We start from the raw sequence: 21,029 nt of genomic DNA, 5'->3' as shown, positions 1-21,029 counted from the left end.
CTTGCATTTTGTGAAGTATGAATGAGCCTTTAATAAGCAGCTGCCCCACAAAGGTGGTTATTAGTTTATAGTGCTCATTGTTTGCTTTGGATATTTGCATGTTCAAATGCCAGCTGCAAAAGTCAATATGGAAATGGTTAATGCAATCTGATTAGCTTGAGCCAGTGTTCATTTCGTCGACTAAAATATTTAGTCTTAAATTTAGTCAAAGTGATTTTTTTGACGACTATAATTGGACTAACACTAAATTAAAAGTTTTTCATGAGACTAAAACTATGACTAAAATGTTCAGATATTTTAGTCGACTAAAATAAGATTAAATAAAAATGAAAAGGAGAGACTAAAATCATCCAATCTTCAGTTGACAGTCTGAAAGAGCCTCAGATCATGTAAATTCACTGCCAAAGGAACAGCTCTGAGCTTTGTTCATGTGGGAGCAGCTACATGAAGCAGAGGACCTGATTAAATATGATTATAATGAATATTATAAATGCAAAGTCGACTAAATTGACGTGCATTTTTAGTCGACTAAAACTAGTCTAAATTTTTTTTTTTTTTTTGGACTAAATCTCGACTAAAATTGAATTACATTTTCGTCAAAAGACTAAAACTAAATTAAAATATGTTGTCAAAAGTAACACTGGCTTGAGCTCATACAGGATTAATACATTTATAAATACACTGCTCACAAAAACTTAAGGCACACTCAAAAAACACATAGATGTCAATCAATTTGATTTTTCGGATGAAAATCTTTATTCATAGTGTAGGGCAATGTGTTGAGAACAAAATAACATAAGAATGATAAATGGAAATCAAATTCTCAGCCCCTGGAGGTCTGGATCCAAAATTATAGTCAAAATCAAAGTGACAAACCAGGTCACTGGTTGATCCAAATTCGGTAGAAATGCCTCCAAACGAGTCTGTATCATCCTCAGTAGTGTGTGTGGCCTCCACGTGCCTGAACGCACTCCCTGCAACGCCTGGGCATGCTCCTGATGAGACCACGGATGTCCTCCTGAGGGATCTCCTCCCAGACCTGGATTAGAGCATCAGTCAGCTCCTGGACAGTCTGTGGTGCGACGTGGCGTTGATGGATGGACCGAGAGATGATGTCCCAGATGTGCTCTATTGGATTTAAGTCTGGGGAACGGGCAGGCCAGTCCATAACATCAATACCTTCATCATGCAGGAACTGCTGACACACTCTTGCCACATGTGGCCAGACATTATCAGGCATCTATATAAGTTGAGACCATTTACCATTTTACCATCAGAAGGAACCCAGGGCCCACAGCACCAGCATATGGTCTTACAATAGGTCTGAGGATCTCATCCCGGTCCCCAATGCCAGTCAGGGAACCTCTGGCTCGCACATGGAGGGCTGTGCGGCCCTCCAATGATATGCCTCCCCAGACCATCACTGACCCACCACCAAGCCGGTCATGCTGGATGATGTTGCAGCAGCAGAACGTTCTCCAGGGCATCTCCAGACCATAGACTGTAGAAAATCTCCAGACTCTGTCACGTCTGTCACATGTGCTCAGGGTGAACCTGCTCTCATCCGTGAAGAGCACAGGGCACCATTGGCCAATCTGCCAATCGCTGTGTTCTCGGGCAAATGCCAATCGGGCTGCACGGTGTTGGGCAGTAAGCACCGGCCCAACTTGTGGACGTCGGGCCCTCATACCACCCTCATGGAGTCGGTTTCTGACCGTTTGAGGACCAACATGCACATTTGTGGCCCTCTGGAGGTCATTTTGTAGGGCTCGGGCAGTGCTTCTCCTGTTTCTCCGTGCACAAATGAGCAGATAGCGGTCCTGCTGCTGGGTTGTTGACCTCGGTCGGCCCCCCTCAGGTCTCCTGGTGTACTGGCCTGTCTCCTGGTATCTCCTCCATGCTCTGGACACTGCGCTGGGAGACACAGCAAACCTTCTTGCTACAGCACGAATGGACGTGCCATTTTGGATGAGCATCACTCCCTGAGCAGCTTCTGTGGGCTGTAGATGCTCCTCATGATACCTCTAGTGGTGAGAACACTGGACAAATGCAAAAGTGTTCCAAAAATACAGTCCAAAGGATGAAGACAGGGAAACGGTCTGTGGTCACCACCTGCAAAACCATTCCTCTTTTGGAGTGATCTTGCTAATTGCCTCTCATTTCCATCTGTGTCTGTTTAATTTCCACAACACCAAGTGAAACTGATTCACAATAAGCGTGGCTTCCTAACTGGACAGTCTGATATCCCAGAAATTTGACTGACTTGGAGTTACATTGTGTTTTTTGAGTGTGCCCTAAGTTTTTGTGAGCAGTGTATATATTTTCCCTATACTGAGCAAAACGTCCATTCATAAACAAACTCGGTGAACATGACGACTTGACAGACCCTTTTCTGTACAGGTTTGTTGTGAAAAAACCTTTCAAAGCTCCTTGAGCCTGAAGTCATATTAACAGCCTCAGCACTCTAAAGCTGAATAGTGACATATTAATTTGCTTGTTTACTGCAGCGTAAATGCATTAAAGTAATGGATTTTGTAAATGAAGAGTGGGTGTATCAGCAACGCGAACCCCTCTTGCTGCACAGTGATAGGCACAGTATATTATCCAATCAAACATAGCCGTATTACCAAGCCCTTGCCCTGATTGGCCAATGGCGCATGAGTTCCGCCTCTAAGCGGTTAGATAAGTTAGTCTCATCGAGCACTAGTAGCAGGCTTGACGTCTTGAGTAAATTTGAGCTGCAAAGATGGTGCTGAAGGCTGTTTGCGTGCTGAAAGGAGACGGAGAGACAATTGGGACAGTTCATTTTACGCAGGAGGAGGTGAGTCGAATCTTAGCACAAGAGGTTTCTAGCTTCGTTTGCAACTTTACGAGACGTTGATGTGACTGACCGGAGTGGAGCGTGCAAGCTAGGTTAGCTAACGCCTCCATTGAGAAAAAACGCAGAATGAAAGTTTACCTTTGTATTGCATATTTATTGTCGGGCTTTTAACTGTGTGCTAAGTCATGCTATGCTGGTCTTCGAGATGAGTTTACCATGCAGTGAGATTGTCATGCTATCATGTAACTAAATCAGGAAGCGTCATCGGCGTTTCTACTACTGTCGACTTTGCTGTCATTCAGCATTGAAAAGCATGGACCCATTCATAGCATTTGCAAATGTTGCCTGCTATATTCAGACCACGCACTTTGGACCATCGCGGCCTGTGATTGTCCATGCGTTAATCATCAGTGACTAGAAACGCCTGTTGCGTCATTTCATTGTGAGGCGTGCTGTGTATTTCACCTTTTGCAAACAATATAAACTGGACTTAAGATGTCTGTGTACTATGGTTCTTATTTTACATTGCTTTCAAGTTCGGTGAACCTAAATCAGTCAAGCTGTGTAATATGGCTTGTCATTGTATACAAAAATGCTGAGTCATAGCCACAGGTCACGGCCCACGTTCAAGGTTTGTTTTTCTATAATGTGGAGTAGCTGCTCATTCATTTGTGACTCTTCACGCCTTTCTTAATGGTCATAACAGTAATGTAAAACTCTTAATTTCTCTATGATAGCGTGATTATATTATAGCATAGTCTGCCTAAGAATAGGAGAGGTTTAGAAATGACAATGACAAATTCAAGTCTTCGACCATTGAAAATGGGTTCCAACAAGTACAGTGTAAAGTAGTTTTGAGACAATTTAGTTAATTTTACTGGTAACTTCCCAACACAGCCTTTTTTTCTCCAACACATGGTTCTGAAAGCTCCTTTGAGTCCTGCCGGCTGCTGCTGCTGCTGCTGCTAAATGTATTTTGTTTTTTGTTTTTCTGGCAGAGTGCTTCATCTCCTGTCCAGATTACTGGAGAAATCAAAGGCCTTACTCCAGGGGAGCATGGTTTCCATGTCCATGCTTTTGGAGACAACACAAATGGTGAGTGGTGAGATAGTTGAACACCACTTATATCTTAGTGAAATAATTGCCTATGGCTGTTTCTGCTATCTGCTGAAGCCATCTGACGTTTACATGTCATTGAGTATTTAGATGAATTAATAATTACTATAATATTATTATTATGTACTATATTATTATATACTATATTATTATATGTATATTTGTATTTGATATAGAACTAAATTGGTTTAGTTCTGGTTTGACAACCAATTTATCAATACAGCAGTTAATAGTTCTCCGTTCTCATTTATTTGAACACCATCCTGTTTCTAAAGACCAAATTATTCCATGTTAGTTATGAATATTTATTACTCCATTAAATAAATGAATAAAAATGAATAAATAAACACTTCCACATTTGCGAGAGGAACAGCCAACAGCGGTGAGATTGAGTAGTACCTGTAACCACATCAAACATGAATTCTTTTTTTTACAGGTTGCATCAGTGCCGGTCCTCACTTTAACCCACATGGCAAGAATCATGCTGGTCCCACAGATGCGGAAAGGTAATAAAATGCTTTTTTTTTATTTTTCATTTTTTTTACTAGCCTCAAAATAGAGTGAAATCTATGGAAGGCGAAGATAAAGGTGTCAGATCTATACAATCAAGAAAGCAAAGCTAACTTAACGGCAATAACAAAACAAATATATAGACTGTTGGTTTGTCACGGTTATGGTTTCTGTAAAGTTGTCTTATTTTGATGAAATAGACATGTTGGGGACCTTGGAAACGTGACCGCAGGCAATGATAATGTTGCTAAGATCAACATTACTGATAAGGTCATCTCTCTCAGCGGAGCAGACTCCATCATTGGCAGAACTATGGTGGTAAGAGTGTTGTGATCAGCATTAAAACACGCTTTTTAACAATTATTTGATCATTGCTTTTGCTTAGAACTTCATAAACGCCACACATTATTTCTTGTACATAGATACACGCGGGAACCGATGATCTTGGAAAAGGAGGCAATGAAGAAAGTCTAAAAACTGGCAACGCTGGTGGACGCCTGGCCTGTGGAGTTATTGGCATTACCCAGTGAACAATCCTTTGTTTAAACAGCCAGCACTTGTATCCCTTGATATTTTGACCAACGTTGCTACTTAACAAAAGTGTGTAGTTCGTGACTGTTATTACATAGTCAGATGAGCCACACCCCAATATGTTGAAATGTTTGTTAAAATAGTTGTGTTTGTGTCATTAAGGCTCCACAGATGCTTACAAATGAAACATGTTGTTCAATCTGCGTTTAATAAATCAATGCTTTCAGTACTATCAAAATGTGTCTTTATTCTCCTTTACCTGGGTTCCTAATGACCAATATTATGATGCAATATTATAGTCAGTAAAGTAATTTTGATACTATAGTTCCTATGCTGATAGTAAATGTACAGGAGAAACACTGTGTTGCAAGTTTTGAAGCAAAACATCCACTCTATATTTTTGCCACATGTATGGCCACTGACAGACTGATTATTATATTATGACTTTATTTGTATACTGCATTTTCCTTTTTTTTTTTTTTTTTTTAAACCATCTATCATACACGTTTTTTGACAGGTGTATGTTATGCTAGTTAGCTGGAAATGATGAGCCCTGAATGCAAGCAAAGGGAATCGCAGTTGTGTTAAATGGTGTCCACCACTAGATGGCAATGTTTAATAAAAGAAAGTTAGCACCGCTTACCCATGGTCCCGCTGAAAACAAACACAAAGCACGTGTTCTGAAGAGCTAATGCATATTGTTCTTTTTTTAATGGATGCTGGATAATGTCAGCTGGCCTGTTAAGTTTGCCGAAGCTGTAAAGATATTTCACCACAGTCTTCTGTCTGTACAGAGGTAAGACACAAATACAATGTTCAGGTCACGTTAACCGCTGGGAAATGGCAACATTTTCTATCTGGGGTTAATTCTTTTGCACCCACCCAACTAAATATTTGTGAATTAATTTAATAGGCATAAATATTGGGTTAGGAAGGTGAGCTTCACTTGCCTGGAAACAAGACCCACTGCTGTACCAGCGAGCGGTCCCTCTGCAAGAGAAAATACAGAGTATCATTCTGGTCGCACAGGCTAGTGCTCCAAAATTGGGATTGCAATGCCCCATTAAACCACTGGGAGTATCTAAAAATCCTTCAGGGACAGAGTGTCTAGGCTTATTTTCGGGGGTGCTCTGTTTATATCAGGGACCAGGGTTCTTGCCAATATGTCTTGATGGGTTTAAGCAAAATCAATTAATTTGGTCAGTCCGCCTTTACGCATGAAAGTGCAAAGTTGGGGAACCCACGTAAGTTTAAAATGTGCACTTGTGGGTCGACAGTGGCGCAGTCTCCCGTTGTGTCCTTGGGCAAGACCCAATTTCCCCCGTCTCGCCTCCAGTGTGTGCGTACATTAGTGTGTGGTAAATGGGTGAGTGGTTACTTGTGTGAAGCGCTTGGGGCTCATGAAGGTAGAAAAGCGCTATATAAGTTGAGTCCATTTAATTTACCATTTACCTTTCGAGTCAGAAATGTACATATTTGCAAATAGAATTGAGTTGGTTTGTGTCATTGATTTATACGGTGTGTGTGTAAGTTTTAAGCATGACATGGACAATTTTAATGTAGTGCTTTGCTTCGGCCCACTCCTTTTGAGCAGAATTTCAACTACTCAAATAAACACATAAACTAAACTAAACTAAAGGCCCAACCAACACTAGTTATAAACTCTTTTTGCATAACATCAGCTACACACTTGTTTTGTACTATGTTCAATTGCAAATCCCTGTCAAATAAATAGGGGTACCCTGGGGTAAATGTATGTGCCTTTGTTTGGTAACAAGTTTGGCTGAAGTGGTACCAAGTTTTTCAAAGTGCCACACTATCACTGTTCATTCTGCAGTGAGGCAGCCAATCTGTGCCATCGGCCCCCTCCAACCACCATCAACCCCTCAGACAGGCAAACAAAGTCTTAGTCATCCTCGCATATTGTACAATTTTGAATGGAAGAACTAGAGGAAACCTACGCCGACACTGGGAGAACATCCAAACTCCACACAGAACGGCTTTGTTTGGCCGGGGATCGAACCTGAGACCTTCTAGCTGTGAAGCACGAGAGCTTACCGCTGCACCTCCATACCGCCTATTTAGACCTTTTACTCAATATTTATTTTGCTGACTATGGCGAGACTATAACTATAAAGTCATAGGCCCATACGATGCATCTTATTAAAGCGAACAGCTGCGGCTTCAACAGATACTTTGACACCCCGTGCGTTTCCTCCAGGATCCAGCCTATAGTGCAGCCTCTGCATGGCTGACTGAAATAACACGCACTAAAAGCATTTTCCTATTCTCAGCAGAAGTGGCAGATGCTCCAAAGCTGCGCGTGAAAAATCAAAGTGACGTCAAATACCGCTTTGAAGAAGCCTCATGGGAGGAGCATGCAAGGTTTGTCGTTTCAGTTCATACATAAGCTTTCAAGAATATTCATATAGCCAGATGTGAAAGTCAATCAGCAAGCATGTCTTTAATTTTCGCTTACTTTCCAAATGCTCATGCACCCGTTTTAAAGTGTATGCATGTAGTGATTCTCATGGGTAGTTTTTACATTGTCAAGACCAATGAAGTACTGTATGTGCATAAAGAAAAGTAAACAGCTGTATTGATGAAAACAAGCATGCAGCAGAAGAAGGGTATAAATAGTCCCTGAGTGAACTTAATGAATAATGGAAAGTGAATGAGGATGTCTTGGAGGTGGAAAGTATATCATCTATTATTATATATTGCAAAAAGGATTAAACAAGATCTGTCAAAAAATATTGGGCTTAAAACTGAATTTAATAGATGTAAATGGACATAAGCTGAAAATGATATGGCAATGGGTGCCTTCAAGGCTAAACTAGTCTAACACTGGTACATATGGCGGCTACCAGTTGAGTTTAATAATACCTCGATCTGATTTTGTATACAATAACATAATTACCAAACACGGTACGCCTACCTGGTATACCATGGTTTTGTTGTATTGTATAAATGAATTCACACAAAACCATGAATGGCCTTTTTATATTAAAATGAAAGGTGCATTACACAGACTGGATTGGTTTAATCTGCATGTAGGAGACACAGGTGCAAGTTTTACTTAGGACAGGTCTCTGTGGTGGTACAGCACTATCACTATAGGACTTGATCGGGTAGAGATGTAATAATTTACTGCATTCAGGCCATACCAGCTTTGCTCTGCCTGATCCCGTCAGATCTCGGAAGCTAAGCAGGGAAGGGCCCGGTTGGTACTTGGATGGGAGACCGTTTGAGAAACACCAGGAAGCCTGAGTGAATGCAATGTGTGAGTGAGTGGTTGTTGGTCTGAGGGGCCGATGGCATAGATTGGCAGCCTTGCTTCTGTCTGTCTACCCAGGGCAGCTGTGGCTACATTAGTAGGTTACCAATGAGTGAATGAATAATGCAACGTAAAGCGTCTTTGAGTGTCCAGAAAAGTGCAATATAAAACCAATGCCTTATTATTTGTAATTATTCAATAGCTTATAGATTTACATGGTACAAAGAAGTGTTTCCTTTTTTTAGTAGTAAAGACTACTAAATTGTAAATGTACATAACTTTAAGGCAATTTGTGATCTTGTCCTCATTAATTCAGCTCCATTACTTTACTAGTTTCACAGGGTAAACACTGGATGGATTATCACTGCATTGCTCACACTGGACACACTGACGACCCAGTAGTGAAGTCCACAGTATTACATAAGTGTGGAAAACCATACTTGGTTGGTATGTTGCGTGTGTACATCAAGCCTATTTTCCACCTGAATCTGCGCTGACACAAACCTGTGTGGTTACATTGCTGTAGTGTGTCCTTGGGGCTCATGCAGTGGAACTGCAACACTGCTCACAAATTTGAGCTTCGTTAAACCATTCATTGAATCCCACCGTTATCGTTTTTTGCAAGTTTTATTTTGATCAAGTAGCTTATGTGGCCAAAATGTATCTTGACACAGACACTATGGGGGGCTGTGTGTCTTGTTAGTTAAACAACATGGTTCAAGGTACCTTATACCCGTGGATGGAATTGGTTTGCAATTGAGAGTAGGCATGAAATTAAATTGCATTTCCTAAACCGAACCACAGTACCAAACACAAGACACAAATAAAACCATAAAAAAGAACATCATCATTAGAGAGTGTCCTGGGCTCTGATCGGAAACTGAGCACCACAAAGAAGACAAAATACAAGGTGTAATTCCTTTTATTCAGTAATTAAACAGCACTTGGAATAAAGCTATTTTTTAAAGCACTTACTATTACATCTTGGAGCCAAATATCTTTGTCCAGATGGAAAACGTCTTTGTTCAAAGGGTACGACTCATCATCCAAGATGGCCCCTAAGCACTGGAACTGCCTGGTGTAAAGGGATTCTGGATGCAGCTCTGTATGTCCAATCAGCTTGCTAGACCATTTTACAATTTGGGAAAGTGAGTTTTTGTTTTTCAAGGAAAGAATATGGAGAACGAGGTCATCAAGGTGCTGTCAACATTTGTAGACAGGTTTTGTAGAAAGTGCAAACGTTGGTGGCCCGTTTTCATGAGGTTTCCTTCTGAAATAAGTGCACATGTCCATTTTTTATTTTATTTTACAGACATTCAAGTGAAGATGAGGCTTCACAAAGTCATACGGCCATGCTCATTCTCATAATGTTGAAGGAGGAATCTGCATTCTTTATGATTGACCTGTCCAACCAACTAAATTAAAATCAAGAATAAGTTGAGCTAATTTGGTAAGTCATCTTGACTTACCAAAATGTGCTGCTATATAAGCTGATAAGAAGTTAACAAAGAGAAGACGAGCATGTGACCCACTTTCGTCTAAATGTTTGAAAATTAAATGCAACAGTGGAACTGTGGGATCTTCGACACATCTACAAGGTCTGTTTGCAAACTGCATAGGATCTAGAGTGCTCACATCTCTTTAGGACTCCTGACCCAATATCAATTTCCTCTTGCACCCAACCTTCACTTTAATAAATATTATTTATTTATTTGACAGGGATTTTTTATCTATAGTCCCTGGACAGAGCAACGTGACAGCACGTTTTTTCAGTGGATGAGCATTCTTGTCCATTCACTATATAAATATAATCTAGGCCCAACAATGCTTTTGTTTATCATTTGTGCCCATTGCCCAACTTAGCATGTAAAGCCAGCAATGAACATGAACTAGGAGAATGTTCACAATAACAAACTAAGAACAAAATCCTTTTTGTAATAAAAATATCTATTATTCCTTTGACTTCTCCTACCACTATCTACTATCACCTACATTATGGTACTAATGGTGCTAATACCCATTATTCAGAATAAATCGGCCATACAGATCAAACTCAGGCTAATAGTTTATCCACCCCAAACCTGACTGGTGATATTCATTTTCCTAACACGATAATCACAAAATAAATGTTAACACCGATGTTTCTATCACAAACTAATGTAATTTTTAGTGCAAATAGAGTTGTTTCCTGATATGAATCTGTTTCCTCACTTTCTCGTAACCCAGTGCATTCATGAACCCACACATAATTATCAATCATTATTTTGCTGCACACACACAGGCACAACTATTGAGCGTTTAGTGGCTCATTCCCATCCGTCCCTGCACTTTCTCTGAGTTCAAAGTTCATTTGCCGGTCCAGCAGCGGTCCAGTGAAACAGCAGCAGTAACTATTTTAGAGACCAGGATATACAGGTCAGGGGTGAGATGCCATAAATGGTGCCCATCCTATGAGACATGGTTGGTCAGTAGAGAGACTAATTACTGACCTCACCTTTGACCCGTTCATGTCATGTGATAATACTGGTCTTTACCCCGACGCTTTTAGCTCAGTCTTTGTTGTTGCAATTATTTACAATGGTTTATGCATGTTATTTTCTGACACAATATATCATTAGCCCTCTTCACCCCTCACCCCCACAAGTAAACTTTTATTTTTTTGCTCCAGTCAGGGGTGTTGTACGAAATTCTGGCCCTACATAAAAAAAATCTTGGTGAGCCCTGTATGATTTTAGGCAATACGTTTATCACTGCAGGCTTTTTGAGGAGCTGTGGATGCACCCACCCTCTCAGTCTGATACCCATGATCCCAGTGCTTTTAAACAATAGTTAAGTCGAGTTAATCATTATTTACGATGTTAATACATTTCTGTGAGCAACATTTTCTTAAAATTTCTGCTGGGGAGCCGGGACTTCCTAGTAACTTTCTTCAGAAGGATTATTTCAGTAAAAGGCACATCGAGGGCACAGTTTCACACATTCAAAACCTTCTCTCATCCACGGTCAAAGAGCAGTATCGGTGTTTGACCTTTCAACTCAGTGGTCCTCTCGACCTTCTGACCACAATTCACTCTAACTCGAGAAGAGTTTCACTGAAAGCAGCAGACGCGTCGACTTCTCGTCTAGGAACCGTTATTCTCAGTCTTAATAAGATGCTTAATAGATGATTCTGCAATTGTAACTATAAAGATAGATCGATACAAAAGAACACATAGCTGCAGTTAGATGTGCTATGTTTGACCTTGTTTGTGCAAAAATACACGACACCTTCTCAGAGTGCTACAAACCGGAACAATCATTTCATAGATGGGTTTTCCCCCTCGACCCCGCCTCCCTTTTCCCTTACATTGATTCATGCTGGTACAGTCTGGATCTGTTACATAAATTTCCCAAATTCAAATGTTCCCTAAGCAAATATTTAACATGAAGAAGGAGGAAGTGCAGAGAACAAGATAAAGGCTGGAAACCCGTTTGCTGAGCTTGTGGCTCAAGCCTGTGTTGTTATAGCGGGAGAGTGAGGGGGTGTGTCGGGCCCAGAAGTACAAACCGTTCTGGGGTCTGAGCTTCCTCAAACTTTTTATTTTATTAAGAAAACGCTGTAGGGGTTGTTTAGTTGTGAATTTCATATATAAACTTTGATGGTTTTATAACACACATGAAAAAAAAACACATGGGACGAGAAGACAATCAAATTTAGCCCTCAAAATACAGGTAATTGTGCAATCTTCTTTGAGCTGACATATTATTTGTCAAGTATCTACTGTTCTTTAGTTTTCTTCCCCTCCCCATGTTCTCTTTTGCGTGTTAAAGTTTTCCATGGAGTACTGCTCTGTGTGTGAGAGAAGTGTTGCTCAGGTGTTAAGTGCTCTGCGGTCCCTGCTGCAGCGAGTATCGGTCTGAACTCTGATCTTGTGAAGACTAAAGTGAAGACGGGGGAAGGGTGTAACATCAAGAGAGCGAGAAGTAAAAAAAAAAAAAAAAGCGGGACCATTGGCTCACCACGCTATAGTCAGAAATGAAATGATTTTTTCTTTGGCAATCTACGGCCTACATGCTATTTTCATCACATTTGTTCTGTATTTCAGGCCACAGTGTGTAATAGAGGCAGGCAGTGGAGAGCAGGGCTGGGGATGTAGCTGACAATATGCAAATTCAGACTATTATACTCTTCAACATGATGTACTCAGTGTTTCATTACTGAATAAAAATGATAGAGCTATTTCAGAAAGAAAATGGCTTTTGCAAATATTGAACCAGTAAACTCGAATTGAGGATATGGCAAAAAATAAATACAAATTGTGAGAGACCGGAGATACTTTATTATAGGTTGCGTTCACGTGACATCACAACATTCTTGAGAGCCTATAAACCCTTGTTTGTAAACATTCCGGGCTTAGCTGGAGGCGGGAAGCTAGATTCCTATCTTTTTCCATTGTAGCCGTTATCATAGTAACGATAAACAAATGTCTAACTGTTGTTGGAGATATCAGATAAACCTTATTTTATCGTCTCAAATGTCATTCCTCTTGTTCTTGCACCTTAAGCCACAACAGGACCACATTTTTTAGTTGTAGTTTGCACTTATAATCTCTAGTTTTAGTTTAATCTTATTTCTCTTGATCACTTCCTGCCTCCAGCTGATGTCACTGATGATGTCAGCAGCAAAAGGGTCTCGAGGTGGAGGGTAACTGAAAATTCCATGGTGGTAACTGACGAACTGCACATTTTTGGTATTAGTTTTTGGTTAATATCTCAGTCATTACTGGAAGAATCCGCATGAAACAAAAACTGTCTCAAAGTTGATGTTCTCCTCTATCAGCACGTATGAACTAATGTCCAATTATTTTCTCTGAAAGGCGTGAGAAAGTGGTGACAATATTCGAAAACATGAGTGTGATATTTGTCAGTAGAAAGGACTTTCAGACATGAATATAATACGGAGGGTTTTCATTTAAAATGTTCATTTTGGAGATTTCTTAGAAAAACTGTTTTTCTCCTATAGAGTTGTATTGGCACCTGCCCTCCACCTGACATTATGACATCATCAAATTGTGAACACCACCTATTGGAATATTCAAAGAGCTTCACTGAATATGAAATTTACTTCTGAGTAATCTTTGTAAATTCCAGGTCTGACATTTTATACAGGTGCTCGTCATATAATTAGAATATCATGAAAGTGTTCTGTTATTCAACTTAAAATGTGAAACTAATATATGATAGACTCATTACATGCAAAGTGACATACATCAAGGCTTTACTGTCCATTTTCCAAATATTCTAATTTGATGAGATTTTTAATTTGTGGTTTTTACAATCTGAGCCATAATAATCAAAATGATAACAAAAGGCTACATGTCTCACTTCGCAGGTAATGAGTCTATCATGTATTTGTTTCACATTTTAAGTTGAATAACAGACGTGAATGCACTTTTTCATGATGTGGCGAGCACCTGTATAACAATTTTAAAACCAAAAGTTAACAAATTAAAATCCTGTTGGAATCCTCCATAAATTGTGTGAGCATCGGTCTTGTTTAAACCCATAATTTTAATTCCCGTGCATTGCCCACAGTGACACAGCCTGGACACCAATTAATTATTTTAATTGGACTGGAGTGGCCTGAGGAGAAGAAATGACATCACCTGCAATTACTGCGAAAAGGTTAGTTATGATAATATTAAGAGTTATCTGCTCAATCCCATTACTATAACCTTAAAACGTTTTTTTATTTGCAAACCATGTTAACCAAATATTGTGAAAAGAAAAAAAATATGGTTATTAATCATTTCCAAGTTAGTGCGCACTCAGATCTCTTAATTTAAATGTTGTACCTATATATTTTGAATCACATTTAACAATTGACTATATCACAGCATGAAGCTTTGTTCTGTTTATACATTATTTTTGTTTATTGTTTGCACTTTACAGCACAGTAACAGTGATTGGATGGAAATAGAATGGCATGGTAACCTAACCTGTGTAAAGGTGGTAAATTATGTATAAAACAACAACAAAAAGCCAATTTTGGTTAATTTGTTGAACTTTAGTTGGATGTCCTTGTATGTAGCTGTTATTCAGTTGCAGTTTATGCCATTTAACAGGATCAATCGTTGCTCATTAGCTGTGACCGTGAAGCCACTTACACGCCTCATTACAGGCCGAGATCTTTGTTAAATTGATCAGTGAAAACGGCACTAAAAGAGGCCATGCAATAGGCCAAGACCTCCGCACAAACTCACTGTGTTTATTCCAAAAGAGGAAGCGTTGTAGCTCACCTAATGTCTGGACAATGGACATGTTCACTCATCCATGCTCTGTGTTGTAATTAAGTGTTACATAATGCAAAAAGAGGTATGACTTGGCGCCCTCCATGAGTGCGCTTATTGGAAATCAATTCACCAATGCACACATCAATAATATGTATACGCCTAGTTAATGACAAGGTAATTAAAAAAGGGTATTGGGCAGGCTATGCAATGAGTCTTACAATAACTTAAAGGTCATGGCTATTTTTCATTATTAGTCTTAGAAAAGGTTTTTAAGTCATGATCTATACTGTTTTTTTGTTTGTTTGTTTTGTATAATTGCGAGCGTTTTGTTTCTAACTTCATCTAACAATCATCTTGCAAGCAGAAAAATAGGTACTTAAAGAGCCAAGTCAGGGAAAACATGGCTATTCATAACAATACTCACTACTATATGGGACATTTTTAAAACAAAAAAATCCTATCCTCCCTAGTCGCTACTAGAACAGTTTAACAGTGAAACCTGCTGCTAGAGCTGTTTGTGATTGTACACGCGTACAACGAAATACAGTAGTGTTCAGGTGTTAGTCCTGAGCCGCTGCCACTGAGCCGCGCTGCCACTGCAGGCCGAACTGACCCGGAGGTCGGGGAAACTGTAGCACCCGGAGGAAACCTGCCGGGCTGCCTTCAGTCTCCTCTAATCCTCTGAACCGGTGCACCGCCTCCTGGGTTTGTCCCTGTTTCAGAGCGTGGTGTCCTGCACTGGTCAACTCCTCCTCCTTCCTCTTCCTCCCAGGCAGGTCCCTCCGCTCCACAACAGTCTTTCACCATCATCTGGGAAGAGCTTAGCTGTTTTAGTCTCCAGAGAACGTCCATTAGCCAGAACAATAGAAGGCATGTGTGGCTTAGCTGTGAGTCTTGCCCAGATACATCCTTGTTTGTCCCTTTTGTGTTTCCCATAGCTCCTCTTGTGACGCCTCCACTGCCTGCAGGTGTGGGGAGCTCTTGGTGCCTCTTCAGTGTCTCAGAAGAAGAAAGCTGTTTACTTTTAAAAAGCTGCTTTCTTCAGGACCATTATGGACTCTGCAGTAAAAAAGAATCCACTAAACACTACAAAAACATGGCAAAGAAACACAGAAACCACAAATTCAGTCATGGCAAAAAATGCAGCCATGACGTCAATTATTTGACTACGAAACCTCATTAGGCAAGAGTTAAAATGTCTAATATTCTATTGTATATGATGTAAAGCTGAATTATAGATAATATATATATTATAGATTTGATTCTACTCAAATCATGTAAAATCTAAAAAAAACAAAAACAATTAACTGCGCAGGACAAAAATGAGGCAGTCTACATGTTAAAGTTTTGCTTCTGAAATACCTGAAAGTCATAAGTAACCAGTCATAAACCTTGAATTGAATTTCAGCTGAGCATTAAGCATTTTTATATATTGGATCCTTAGTAACTGTGTTTTCATTCAGCTTCTCTAACACCGCAGAGTTTGTCCTGGGGTCGTAGCATTTTCCCTCGGGCCTTCTCCCTGATGTCTCTCTGTCTTGTATTGCGTAGGTGTGCGCAGGAAAGAGAAACAACTCCATCAAATCCCTGATGTGTGGACAGGGTCAGCCCAGCCCCAAATCTGCTGCCGTCTCGAAAACAGCTCCACTCCACTGCCCCGTTTTTAAGTAGAGCGAGGACGGACTGTTTTGCTGATGCACGGAGTCAGGTCAGGATAACCGGCACTTGGCTAAAAGAGAACAAAATCCTCCTCCTGCCGTTTCTGAGAGGTTTATGTTGGACGCATGCGTATACACAGACATTGACATTGTATGTAGAATACCAAAGTACCACAGACGTTTCTTGACATGTACTATGTAATACACAGAGCATGAGAATAGCCGTCTTCAGCAGCCAGGGTTCAGCCACGTGCACTGTTTGTAAATGGCTTTTGTGTGAGTTGCATGTCAGCACTAGAGTGTGTCTGCAGTCTCTCAGTGGGTGGTAACAGTTAAACTCAATTTGGTGAGATTACTCCTCCGCGGCATCCTGACATCCTTAAAGGTGTATCTTCAGCTAATCCTCCTCTCCGTACTTCCCAGACTCCAACCTCAGAATCTCAGCTCTATTTTTCTTTTCCTCTTTCCCTCCCGTCTTTTTTGCTGGCGCTGTCAACTTTCAGCTGAAGAGGCTAAAACTTACAGGGTCTTGGAGTGGTTGAGTGAAGAAAAAGCAAAAAAAAACTGGGATGTTCCTACATTGTCTGACAAATTCAATGCAAAACTGCCGCCTTGTGCATATTTTTGGGAATCTGTCAGTTTTGAGGGGAACAAAATGAGATTCAAACGGTGGTTGGGTTATTGGTTGACATGGCATTGGCTCTATTCTTACAAAATAAATGAATACATAACGCTTATGGCTGGACCAGGGATTTCTCTACAACTTGGTCTGCGTAAAAGCGGTGTGGTACAGCGTGCTTGTGCATCACTTTTCTCTGTGGTTCACATGTCCGTTAGATTGGGGACATAGCCTATACTGTGACTTGAGCTTTAGTTTTTAGCACACACTTGTGTTCATGGGCAAATTCATTTACTTTAGGACCCGACAGAGCCACTATAATCCTTGAGGCACTTTTTGGAGAGCCAAAAACATCATCTTGTGCAGATGACGATGTACTGGACATAGACGATATTCCTCTGCCATCGTCACATCACATCACCACGCCACAAGTTTAACATGAGCCTGTATGTTTGATTCCACCTGGTTTCATTTTAACAAAAGAAAATCAATTAATGTCTTATTCTGTGCAGCCCTCATCTGCTTATAAACCATTGTAGGTTTATAGCAGTCCTACAGTGTTGTGTGTGTAATGAGATAGGCTGAAGCCTGGGCTTTGTGAAGATGTCAATTGGTCTTGCGAGCATCATCCGAGTCTATTGTTCCTCTGTTTTCCACATACACAGCTATGGTTGACCGCTTCACATTTAGCATTCAATATCTCTGAAATCAAAATTACTCCAATTCTGCTTTTGTGTTCCTTTTATATATCTTCAAACATTACCATCCTGATAACATTTCTCAAGATTACTGTTGAATGCCTTCTGGAAAGTACTGTACATATGGAGGATAGATAAGCTGTTATAGGCTTTATATCTGACTGCGATGCTTGTTTTGCCTGCCAGATATTCCTGCCAAGTGATGAGTCTTCATCAGCCCATATCCTCCTTTTTCGGTGAAATCTTTGCTGTAGGTCTCAGTTTCCATTCAAATGTTTCTCCCCCTCTTTGAGGTTTACTGGTTGTTGTTGACTTAGGGGTGCAGTTTTACATTTTTTCCTCTTCATGTTTTGAAGGATTACTAAGTGAACATACAATAGTTTGAAAATGTCTAAATCCCAGACTCTGCGTTGATACAGGATTTATAAATGCCTCTGACGCATAAATAGTCCATGCTTACACTAGGGGCAAGAAATGTGCTGAAGTAAGCTGTCTTATTTATACAATACCACACCTAAACATCTATTTAATTTAAAACCCAGTCAACACCACAGAGATCTGCAGTATGTTGGAAACAGGAAAAAAGATGAGCATAGTTGGCTTATTTTGTAGGTTTTAACTATAAATTGGAAGAGCACCAGGCTGCTCCCTTGCAATTGTTCAGGATGCAGAATTACATGGGGTAGGTAAAATGCAAAGGGCAAGCCATAGGAAATGAACTCCATTTTTAATGTGTATGTAATATATTGCCTTATACTGGGAATGTTATCTTGTCCAGGTTTCCTTCCTTATTTGGTTGCATGTATGTTTAAAAAGAATGCCCTCATTATATGGGTATGTAAATGAGCTGAAGTTCCAAGAAGAATAGCCTCTAGTTGTTGCTACCAATTCAACAGTCTCCAACACTGCTGTTTCTGCATCTCCATTAATGGCTGCAAATATTTCGTTTTTAATCTTCTTACCATTAATTAAACAAGCACACAGCACCGGCTTTTCTACTAAAAATGATTTGTGTCCATTGGTCATGCCATTGCCTGTAGGGCATGTTTTATTGTGAGAATTTGCAACGCTTGAATTAGTACCAGTAAAACTGGGTAAATTGTATTCTCTCTTCACTTTTTAAAACACAGGTGATTAACTAACCTCTACTCTATGAATATGTATTAGATTTCTCATTTTGCTTTTGGCTCACGGATGTCTCCTGCATGACCTTGTAATGAGGACGTCTGGTGCAACAACATTTTACTTAAATACTAGATGGATACTTCAATGTAAAAGCAATGCTTTCAAAATTCAACATGCTTTATCTAACAGTGGGAGCACATTGTACATCAAGATATTTACACAGCAGCTTTGGGACCAATTTAGTTGATTTACTGTACACTGCTCTGCACCTGCTGGGTTTACAGTATTATTCATGGTAAACAAGGATTAGTACTTTATTTATGGTTGTTGCAGTATCTGTAGTAGTTGTACCAACGATCTGGTGCACTATGGATGCTATTATATTAAACCATGCAGATGTTAACATGTTTGCAGATGGTGACTGATGGTGCCCTGGCGACTTCTGCAGTACATCAGTCTTAAATACATGGTGTACCTGCCCTTGGGCTTAAACCTCTGGATTGCCCTCTGTTACATATTTCTATGCTCCAGATCTATTAACCAAGTCCTGTAGTACCCTGTCATTGCTTTTTGATCAGGTCGCACCCGTCCCTCTGTCCCTCCATGTCTAGAAGCATGTGCCTGTGTGCTTTCCAACTAACATGGGTTGTTATGATTAGGAAGAGTTTCAAATAAACTGTCCCTAATCATAAACTAAATAAACAAATGGTTATCTTCTGTATATTGAAGGATAATAAAGATGAAACAGGCTTAAATACACAATACTTTTTAATTCTTCACATTCTTCATTTAAATGTTCTGAACAAGCACAATTTTACATTTATGGCTTATTGTTTTGTTGGATCATTGAAATACTTAGCACACACTATGGTATGCCACGCACGATGCACATTTATTTATCTATCATTAAGCTGTCGCTGCCTGAAGGACAGTGTGTGTTATGTTTGATCTTGTACATTGGACAAAAATAACTCCACTCCTCCAGGTCACGTCAGCCCCGAGCTGTCCATCACTGCATCTTGCCTGATGTAGGTCATTGTGAAGCAGCATTAAATCGTGCCGCGTTACGGCCGACAACACCTGATGCCTGTCCGCTGTGTGGCAGACTGTCACTCACAACTGTATTCAAAATAATGACAGTGTATGCTATTTACTGTCCCACCTGGTGCATTCAACATGAGCTTCTGTGTGGATGTGGCTCGATAGCATTGTACCCAGTGCTAATGGGAAATGTAATAGTGCCAGACAGGGATTTGCTGATATGACCCTAAGCTGTAAAAACTCACTCCTGGCCTGTATTGTAATGTGGCTCTAAAAGAGAAAGGTAGCAGGCCAGAAGGGAGACTATCCCAGCAGCAGCAGCATACATTATTCATTAGCTCTACTTCGCATGGCTGCTGATAATGATTTTATCAAATCTGGCAACGTGGGTGTGTGGGGGAGAACCAGGACTCGGGCTGCATAGCTTTATTGTCTGCCGTTTCAATACAGGACGTTCATGAATGTCAATATGATATTTTAGCTCTGATATGAGATGGAGGTTTGAAATGTGTGTCGTCTTTTGTGCTGTTTACAGATGTGAGCCTCCCCCTGCACCCGTCCCAATGATATGATCTGATAAGGACCTTAAGGTGGAGTGCATTGGGACAACAAAAACAGCTACTTTTACAGAGCACAATAATATCATGTTTTGGAAAATGATTTGGTAAAGCATTACTGTTTCATTGTAATAGAAATGGAGTATTCAAATTGTTTCATAGTCTTTGCTAGTGACATTTCTCAAGGTACTACGGATACACTATGCAATCACCGCCTAGTCTTGTACCCTTCCAGATTATTACTGTATTTTCCGGACTATAAATCACACTTTTTTCATAGTTTGGCTGGGGGTGCGACTTATACTCAGGTGTGACTTATATATCAAAATATATAATCCCACAATGTTTGTTATTTTCACACTGACGGCCGCTAGAGGGCGCTCTATGCTTGTGTACCAGTATCTGCTACTCCTGTACTACTGATTTAAAAACTGGTAATTAAGCAGCAGAAAGGCAGTTTGGAGTGAGCGAGAAACTTTTGAAGGACTGGCGAAAAGTGGAGGTTGCTCTTACTGTAATGACGAAAGCAAAAAAAAGGTAGAGGAATGGGTTCGCAAATGGGTGCTTGAACAGCGTGATGCCGGGAGAGGCTTGTCAACGGTGCAGTTACGCCTCTATGCCCAGGTAGTTGTCAAGGCTGGTGCGACTTATACTCTGGAGCAACTTATATTACGGAAAATACGGTGTATGACTTTGTGTCTGGAGCGGTGAGGACCAAGCTATATGGTATACAGTAGCATGGGGTTAGCATTGCATATATTGATTATTGCGATACAACTTTACTTTACATTAAAATCGAACAAA

At 40.2% G+C, this 21,029-nt stretch overlaps 1 protein-coding gene across 1 annotated transcript; it reads left to right on the top strand.

Moving 5' to 3' along the window:
- The first annotated feature begins 2,683 nt into the window (after positions 1-2,683).
- On the top strand, positions 2,684-5,210 carry sod1 (superoxide dismutase 1, soluble). Its single transcript, XM_079565811.1, has 5 exons — positions 2,684-2,821; positions 3,820-3,916; positions 4,374-4,443; positions 4,648-4,765; positions 4,870-5,210. Exons 1-5 carry the CDS (start codon positions 2,747-2,749, stop codon positions 4,975-4,977), a joined length of 468 nt encoding a protein of 155 aa, XP_079421937.1. The 5' UTR covers positions 2,684-2,746; the 3' UTR covers positions 4,978-5,210.
- Positions 5,211-21,029: the final 15,819 nt, after the last annotated feature.

The sequence above is a fragment of the Gobius niger genome (genome assembly GCF_951799975.1).
Source record: "Gobius niger genome assembly, chromosome: 11".
In the NCBI taxonomy this organism is placed as follows: domain Eukaryota; kingdom Metazoa; phylum Chordata; class Actinopteri; order Gobiiformes; family Gobiidae; genus Gobius; species Gobius niger.
This window is presented reverse-complemented; position numbering and strand designations above follow the sequence as displayed.